General features: G+C 41.5%; 1 protein-coding gene across 1 annotated transcript; it reads left to right on the top strand.

The window, feature by feature from the left end:
- The first annotated feature begins 1,896 nt into the window (after window positions 1-1,896).
- Window positions 1,897-8,131, top strand: IL1RN (interleukin 1 receptor antagonist). Its single transcript, XM_036751428.1, has 4 exons — window positions 1,897-2,045; window positions 3,575-3,663; window positions 5,375-5,487; window positions 7,343-8,131. The coding sequence occupies exons 1-4, from the start codon at window positions 1,930-1,932 to the stop codon at window positions 7,550-7,552; spliced, it is 528 nt and encodes a 175-aa protein (XP_036607323.1). The 5' UTR covers window positions 1,897-1,929; the 3' UTR covers window positions 7,553-8,131.
- Window positions 8,132-9,600: the final 1,469 nt, after the last annotated feature.

A 9,600-nucleotide genomic window follows, 5' to 3' on the forward strand; every position in this document is an offset into this window, starting at 1 on the left:
ATCCAGAAAAGGAATTATGGAATCTGAATGCAGATAGAGGCAAACTTTTTGCTCTCCTTTTTTTCCTTCTTTCTTGGTTTCATTTCTCCTTTCTCATGATTCATTCCATTGGTTATAACTCTTCTTGACAACTGGACTATTACGTAAATAATTTCATTGTGAAGATATATGCAGAACCTACACTGGATTGTGTGCTGTTTGGGGGAGAGGGGAGAGGAGAGGGAGGGAGTGAAAATTTGAAACCCCAAAACTTGTGAAACTGAGTGTTGTAAACTAAAAATAAAAAATAAATTTGTTTTAAAAAATAAAAATGAGCATAATAATACCTCCATCAACTACCTGGCAGAATTATCGTGAGGTTCAAATGAAATAAGATTAATGATATGCACAAAATATTTTTCAAAACTTAAAAATGGATCTAAATGTGGGTAGTTGCTATTAACTATTGCTAATTATATTCCAATTTTTTTGCTATTTATTTTACCATTTTATTATTGTTCTACTATTACTATTTATATTCACTGTTAGCACGATGGACAATTCAAATCCTGCCTCAGCCACTTACTAGCTGTGTCACCCTGAAGAAATCCTTTAACCTCTCAGCCTCAGTTTCCTCATCTGTAAAATGGGGATATTAATCACACCTACCTCCCAGGGTTGTTGTGAGGATCAAATGAAATAACATGTGTAAAGTGCTTCTCAAACTTTAAAGCACCATATAAATACCAGTTATTATTGTTGTCATTGATATTATTAATGTTATTATCCTGTTTTCTCTCCTCATCTGGAGGATTCACAGCTTGGGGTTCAAATCCTGACTCCGCTGCTATGTATCCTTACTGCTACTCTATAACCTTATTGCTACTGTGTAGCCTTCCTGATACTATGTATCCTTACTGACACTGTGTATCCTTGCTGATACTATGCGTCCTTACTGATACTATGTATCCTGTCAAGTAATCTCACCTCTCTGGGCCCATTTCCTCCCCTATAAAATGGAAAGATCTGGACAGGATGATGTCTGAGAACTCTTCTAGCTTTAAATTCTTTCCCAGAATATTGAGACTTTAGAATTTTATAGTTCTATTACAAGTATTGTTCTATCTATTAGAGGTACTATTATCCTCATTTTACAGATGAAGAAATTGAGGCACGGAGAGGGTTAACAACTCACCCGAAGTCACATAGACCTAGAGAAAGGAAGATGTTATTTATAACCACAGAAGAAAGGAAACTCAGCAACCATATTGTCCAACTCGTAGCCAAAAAGGAATTCCCACTGTACAACCCCGACAAGCGGTTGTCCAGCCTTCAATTGTTGCTAGTTTCGGAGCATTGAGCCAGAAAGCTAAACTTTCCCCCCAGGACCAGTTCCCCGCAAGTCTGTCACTTTTTTAAAGGATGCAAATTGCCATCGGGCAACCTCATGAGTCGAGGGCTTCCCCAATTTCTGGGCTAGACCCAAAAGGAAAATTTCCATTTTCTCCTAGAAATTCTCCTTTTAAAATGCCCCAAGCTCAGTAGCAGGATATCCACCAACCAGCTAGAAAGGAATGATCTGGTTAGGTTAGAGATGATCTCGTCCCACCTCCTTGTTTTACGAAGCAGGCTACTGAATCGCAAAGAGCTTGAAAGATGCTCAGGAAGGTTTTCATTATGCTTTTCTTCCAAGGGAATCCGTGAAGAGGAAATAGAAATCTTGTTTTGGGGAAATTGCACATAGAGGGCTGTTGCGACACCAATTGCGAAATCACAGGCCAAAACATGACAACAATAGTTTTTTGGAAATTCTAATGCATTTCCGGTTTCCAGTCCCTGACAGCAAGAGCCCTGTTGAATTTGGTGGGTGGCCTTTTTCTTTATAAGGAGTGGTACTTGGGTTGCAATGGTAGGTAGACCGGTGGAGCCCACACTGGCCAAGAGAGCAAGATGGACCTCTGTGTGTGCCTCCGGGGCTTCCTGATCACTCTCTTCCTTTTCCTTTTTCATTCAGAAACAGCATCCTTTCCCTTTAAGAAAATGACCAGCAAGAAACAGGCATACAGGTAAGTTGGTCACTTTATAGTTATTGGTCACTCTGTGCAAGAGTGGGCTGGGGGCAATCCATAGGTGATGAATGCTTAGCTTTCAGAGTGGTTGGGGAACTCGGGCTGGCAAGGGCACTAGGGGGCTGGCAAAGGAAAGAATGCTCCATCTACTGTTCGGAAAAAGTGGAGATGATTGAACAGGCTCTTGGGGAGGCAGCCTACTAGAGATGAAGGATGCTGGATTTCGAGTCAGGAGAGAAGGCATCTCATATCCAGCCTTCAACACTTCTTAGCTGTGCAACCCAGGGCAACCTGATAACTGAGATTTTGGTAATAGAGTAAAGGTTTGCAAAGTCCCATGCCTATGTTATTTCACTTGGACCTCTGGGCAATCATGTGTGATTACAGCAAATATTATCATCTCTATTTTATGGAAGAGGATTCTGCCACTCAGAGGGGCTAAGTAGCAGCTAAGCAAGTAAGAAAGGGGAGAGTTGAGCCCATGCCTTTCCTGACTCCAGGTCCAGCACCCTACAAACTATGCCAAGCTTTAGTAGCTTGAGCGATTCTCTTAACTGAGCCAAGCGTCAGTTTCCTCATCTATGAAATGGGGATAATAAGACTTTCAATGACTACTTCCCAGGATTCCAATGAAGAAAATGCTTTGCATGCCTTACAGGACTAAGGGAATGGGAGTTGATATGATTTTCAAAAAGACTCAGCACTGAGAAAAAGTCTGACCTGATGTTGTGATTTCCACAAAGACTTTGGAAATTCAGCCTGTGTTTAAAAATTATGATGGACGGTTACTTTCTCCCCAGGACAGTGCTGCCTGAGAGATTAGAATTCAAGAGAAAGTGACTTTGCTCAAGGGGGTTTGAATATCAGAAGACTTGTTGGTCTGGACCTGGAAGGCAGATTTCTATCAGCTATGCCCTGCTGCTACAGAACAGTGTATATGCTTACCATACTGGTCTGCCCCCAGCCCATCTGATGGATTGCAGTCTATCATCTGCTGTATATTTTACATTCTAACAAGAGAACTTGGGGAAAGTTTTAGGAAAACTTCATTCTCCTGAACTTTCTCAAAGTAATGGGGTTTTATTGTTGTTGTTCAGTCATGTCCAACTCTTTCATGATCCCACGTGAGGTTTTCTTGGCAAAGACACTGAAATGGTTTGTCCTTTTCTTCTCCAGATCATTTTACAGATGAGGAAACTAAAGCAATCAGGGTGAAGTGACATGCCTAGGGTCATATAGCTAGGAAGTGTCCAAAGCTGGATTTGAACTCAAAATGAGTCTTCCTTACTCCAGGACAAGCATTCTACCCACTGCAGCACCTAGCTGCCTTTTAAAAGTAGTAATGAGCTTTAAATGCATTTTTTATTGGAGCTATAATATGGGGATAATAATACCTGCCCTGCCTGTCTCACAGAGCCAGGGTAAGAGTTAAAATGAGCAAATGTAAGCAGTGTTTCTCATGGCTCCAAGTCTATGGCTTACACTGGGAAAGCTGGCTTTCTAAACCATATGCCCTGGCCTTTCAGAATCTGGGACATTTACCAGAAGACTTTCTACCTGAAGAACAACCAACTTGTGGCTGGCTACTTGCAGGGCACAAACACTAGGCTAGAAGGTCAGTTATTGAATGAGGAAAGGGATGTGTGTGTGTGTGTGTGTGTGTGTGTGTGTGTGTGAGTGTGTGTGTATTCTCAGTATCTTGTCATATACTGGGCACTGCTTTTTGAGCAGTCGATTAGTGTGTGTGTGTGTGTGTGTGTGTGTGTTCATTTGCATATGTCTATATACTGAGCCTCTGGGTCTAGGACATTGGGTTCAATCTCTTTAAGCTTTAAATTCAAAGCCCTATTTTTTTCCAAATTCCAAACCCCTGCTAGACAGTGTTCCTTTGATTCCTAAGTCTGAAGCTTGGCTTATGGTGTCATGAGAGAAGGGAATGGCCAGAGCCCCATGAGAGTAGCATGTTGTTATACCCTGGGCATGCTAACATTAGGGAGCCAAATAGATAAAAGGCTTCCAGATCTAAAGCTGGAAGGTATCTTAGAGAACATCTAGTTTAACCACCCCCCCTCAACATTACAAATGAAGAAACTGAAGCCCATATGGGCTGAGTAGCAAGGGTCAGAGTCAGGATTTCAACCCTAGTCCTCCTATTCTAAGTCCAGAAAGCTCCCTTTCCAGTACACCAGCTCTGTCATGAACTATCTGGGTGACCTTGGGCAAGTCTCTTTGCCTCCGTGGGTCTATTATTCCCTCTCTGTACAAATGGGGAATTGAACAAGTTCATCTCTAAGAGTCTTTCCACTTCTGATTCTCTCTCTCTCTCTCTCTCTCTCTCTCTCTCTCTCTCTCTCTCTCTCTCTCTCTCTCTCTCTCTCTTTCTCTCCCTGTCTGTCTCTGTCTCTGTCTCTGTCTCTCTCCTTCCTCATAACATAGAAAGTCTAGAACTCAGGGTTCTCTTTTATTCTATCTCTCTGCCTCAATTTATCTCTCCCTATAACATGGAAAGTCTAGAACTTGGGGTTATCTTTTATGTATCTATTTCTTCCTCAATCTCTCTCTTCTCATAATATGGAAAGTCTAGAGCTCAGCCTTCTTCATTTCCCCATGGGGCTCACCCACTAAGGGTAAGCAAGGCAGGGAAAGGGAAAGTGATGAAGGCAGAATTTTCACTGGCACCAGAAGGCAGAGCTGGAAGAAATGGATCATAGTTCCAAAGACAAAGATTGAGGTTTGATGTAATGAAGAACTTCCTAACAATTGGATAGAGATGGGACCTGTGATTTCATTGGATGAGAGAACTTCCAGCTAAGGAAAATCCTTCCCCCAATGCAGGCTGACATCTTTTCTGCAATTTTAGAGTTTTGGAGAGTTAGCCTTGGAGGGTAAGGGACTTCTCTATGGTCACACAGCCAACATGTGGCAGAGATAGGAACTCAGGTTGAGGCCAGTTTTCTATCCACTAAGCTACACTGCCTCTCAACAGAGTGATCCCAAAATAAACAGGGCAATCTCAAGGGGTTTTGGTTGTTCCTTCCCCCTGGAGGTCTTCATGCCAAGGCCAGATGACCACTTGTCAAAGATATTCAAGGATATTATAGAAGAAATTCAGGTATAGGTAGGAATAGATGGCCTCATAGGCCCCCCAACTCTGAGATTTTGTGAAATGGTGGTTCAATGACAGGAAAGGACTCACCCAAAGCTGCTTAGCAAGGCTACTGAAGCCCAAGACCCACTCCTGGCTCATGGGTCTGTCTCTCTGCCCACCTCTCGCTCTCTGACACTTTAGGACTCTCACTGTCTTCTCTGCTGTGTTCTTTTTCCAGAGAAAATTGACATGGTTTCCATTGAGCCTCATTCTGTCCTCTTGGGGATCCATGATGGGAGCCTCTGCCTAGCCTGTGTCAAATCTGGTGATACAGCTCGGCTCCAGTTGGAGGTAAGAATCTCTTCCCATGCCATCATTCCATCAAGGCCATCTCCACTCTTCCACTATGGTGCCCTCTTATAATCATGTCTGTTGAGGAAGTGTTGACCTCCAGCATTTCTCCACCTCTATCAGAACTTGCCTACTCTATGTCCCATTCCCTCAATTCGCTAATCTCAGCTAGGAAAGGGCTAAACTAACCCTTCAACATGTTCATAGGGTTTAGTTGTATGACTGTGGCCAAGTCCTTTCCCTTACCTGGGCCTCAGTTTTCTCATCTATAAAATGAAGGCTTTGGGTCAGTTGATCTTGAGCTTCCCTTCAAGGTCTTAGAGTCTAACAACCTATGATTTAAGGTGCTAAGATATTACCCTTCTCAGGTAAGACACCTTCTGTTCCCACTGTGTATTATCTTGTATGTACAATTTTACATCTAAATTCCTCTACTAGAATGTGAGCTCCTTGAAGGCAGGGGCTTTTGCCTTCTTTTTATATTCCTAGCCTGGAATAGTAAGCACTTAAGAAAGACCTGTTGAGTGACTAACAGCAGCCACCCCACTTCCCCAATTCAGAATCATAGAACTACAAAATTTCAGAGCTAGAAATGACTTCAGTGGCCCATCAATACAACCCATGTGCAAAAATAATCTTTACTATAAGATACTGACAAGAGATCATTCCATCCACCTTGGGTTAGTAAGAAGACAGTAGTAGATGATAGATAGATAGATAGATAGATAGATAGATAGATAGATAGACAGATAGATAGATGAATGGATAGATAAATGGATAGATGACAGATAGATGGAAATAAATGGATAGATGAATGAATGGATAGATAGATGATAGACACACACTTAGACAGACAGATAGATAATAGATAAGAGAATGGAGAGAGAAATGATAGATGTATACATGCTTAGATATATAGATCATAGATGGATAGAGATAGATAAATAGAAAGATAGCTAATAGGTAGAGAGATAGATATATAGATAGAGAGATGGATGATAGGTAGATAGATAAATAGAATGGACAGATGATAGGTAGATGGAGATAAATGGATAGATGAGTGAATGGATAGGCAGATGATAGATGGATACCTGCTTATGTGGATAGATAGATAAATTGAACATTTATTAAGCACCTTCTATGTGCCAGGCATTATGCTGAATACCTTTGAGCTCCTGGCTAGGTGAAACAGAGTAAAATCATAAGTAAATATTATTGAGAGAGAGTAAAATTCAAAACTATGTCAAGGTCTTGGCCAACAGTAAAATGCAATTAATCTGAAGGTCATAATTTTTCATTGTTGTGCTGCCCTTCAGACAACCTTGATTATTTGAATGCACCATTTTAAAAGTATGGAAATAAATACATTTAAAACTTGAAATAAAAAAATCTAGTACTTAACCCTTCCTAAGCTGAACAGAATGTGTGTGTGTGTGTGTTTTTTTATTATGTAAGTCAAAGGATAGACCCAGCATTGCTAAGAATCTTTGCCATTTGGGCATGGTTCCTAGAGTCAGAGAACTACATTTTCAGAGCTGAAAAGGATCTTAGAGATGAATTAATCTAACCCCTTCATTTTTATAAAGGACAAAACAGGCACAGAGAAGGGCAGGCTGTCTATCCCCAAGGACACACAGCTCCTCACAGATCTCTGTAGATTTGACCTAGTGGTCTACCACCTCCCCAAACTTTGTTTTTCCTTAGCTTCCATGACAGGTACTGCTTCCTCCTGGGTTCTCCTCCTCTTCTCTAATGGTGTCTTCTCTGTTTCTTTCACTATCCCTTTCCCTTTTCCCTTTTCTCTACTCATCCCTAATGAGTTCATTATTAAACCATCTTGTTTCTCTGTCTCTAGGCAGTGAACATCACAGACCTGGACAAGGATAGAAATAAGTCCAAGCGTTTCACTTTTATCAAGTCTGAAAATGGCTCCACTTGCAGCTTTGAGTCTGCTGCTTGCCCCGGCTGGTTCCTCTGCACCCAGGCAGAGGCTGACAGGCCAGTCAGCCTCTCCAACACTCAAACGGAGTCTGTTATCACCAAATTCTACTTCCAGAAGGAATAACTCCAAGAGGTCTGCCTGCCTCTGCTCCTCCCCTATACTGTCTCCATTCCTTGCTGACTTTCCCCACCAAGGGAGACCTTCCCTCACCCCTGGGCCTAGAAATCCCCATCTTTTTTCCATTGCTGGCCCTCCCAAGGTGGCAGTGCCATGGTCATGTCATCTCTGAGCCAGCACATTGAGGAATGAGGACTGGAAATAAGGAGACTTGGGTCTCTGCCTTCCTGCTTTTTACTTATGTGATCTTGGACAGGTAGCTTCACTTTTCTAAATTTCAGTTTCACCATTTGTAAAATGACAAGGCTGGATGCAATGACCTCTGAGGTCTCTTGCAGCTCCAAAATTAATCTGATTCTAAGCTCAGCTAGCAATATGTTACCTGATTTTCCTTTCTCTTGGTCTCAGGGTCCCCTTCGGTCCCTCAGGGGAAGCAAACCTGCCCCCACCAAGAAATAGGGCCCTGGGGGAACTATAGGAGATAATAGAGACTCAGATTTGTGAACTGGGCATTTCGGTTTTTGGGGGGGTTTTGTATGTCTTGTGACCTACTACATCATGTTTTAATAAAACCTTGAAAAATCATTGCGTTGGCTGCTACTATATGAATCTCCTCCCAGTACTAGGGCAGAGGGGGCATGAAGAAAGCACTGAGGTTGGCAGGACCTGATTCCCAACACTGTTAGTGCCTTCATTTATTCCCCTTTCTGGTTCCAACCCTCAGTTTCTCCTCAACAAAAAAGAGGGCTAAAGCTCTCTAGGGGAATTGAGGCGACTAATGGCTGCAGTATCCGAGAGACAATGAAAAAATAGTCTGTACTATAGACCTGACACGATATAGAATGACTCCCACACAACATATTCTACCTTGAGACAAAAGGACAAGAGAGGCTAAAAAGGTCTGGGGACTATTAATAATCAATGTCTGCTATTTCTTAGGGTTGGGGAGGTATATTCAGACTGAAGCACTGCAACTGCATGGGGGGGGGTCCCTGACATATGAAGGGCCCCAAGTCATAAGGAAAGCGCTTTATCAACCCCATAGATTCCCACTCCCACCCCTATCCCCATCCCCAACAATCCTTTTCTTCTCATGGCTGAGGAGAAATCAAAATCTTTATTTCTTTTTTCTATTAATATGGATATATAATATTTTTATCATAATCCATTGTATTCATTATCAGATTTGTTAGAGTATAATTGGGTAAAATAGGTTTTAACAAATTACTATATTTCATCTTTATCTGTTATGAATTCTCTTTTTTCCATTTTTAAGTATCCTAATTTTGTTTTCTCCTGTTTTGGACCAAACTAGCTAACTCTTTAGCTATTTATTAGGTTTTTTTTTTTGTTAATATACTCACAGTTGTATTTATGGGTTTTTTTTTGTTTTCAACTTTGTTTAGCTCTTTCATTTTCAGAAATTATATTTTCATGTTTATTGTTTTTGTAGTATATTTAATAGCATTCTGATTTCTTGATCTGTTGTTTTTCTCATATGTTGATAAAAGTGTGTGGAGATAAAACTCCTTCAACAAAAACTGCTAGGAAAACTGGAAAGCAGTCTGGTAGAAATTAGATATCCACCAACATTTCATGCTGTACACCCAGGGAAGCACCAAATGGACAGGTGACTTAGACATGAAGGATGACATCATAAACAACTTAGAGAAGCTAGGTGGCCTAGTGAATGGAGCCCTGGGTCTGGAGTCAGGAAGACCTGAGTTCAAATCTGGCCTCAGACACTTCTTAGCTGTGTGACTTTGGGGGAGTCACTTAACCTCTGTTTGCCTCAGTTTTGAGATGGGGATAATAATAGCACCTACCACTCCCTTCAAAGTTTATTGTGAGGATCAAATGAAATAATATTTATAAAGTGCTTAGCACTTATATGTGCTGAGCACATAGTAGGTCCTTAATAAAAGCCTCCTCATTTCCCTCCTAATGGTGGTTACCATTTTGGGAGGGGATTGCTGTCAGGCAAAGTCTTGTTTGCCCTGTCCTAGTTATAGCCTAAGTTTCCCACCAACATTCATGCCAGAATTGTATGGTGC

The sequence above is a fragment of the Trichosurus vulpecula genome, chromosome 3 (assembly GCF_011100635.1).
Source record: "Trichosurus vulpecula isolate mTriVul1 chromosome 3, mTriVul1.pri, whole genome shotgun sequence".
NCBI classification, from domain to species: domain Eukaryota; kingdom Metazoa; phylum Chordata; class Mammalia; order Diprotodontia; family Phalangeridae; genus Trichosurus; species Trichosurus vulpecula.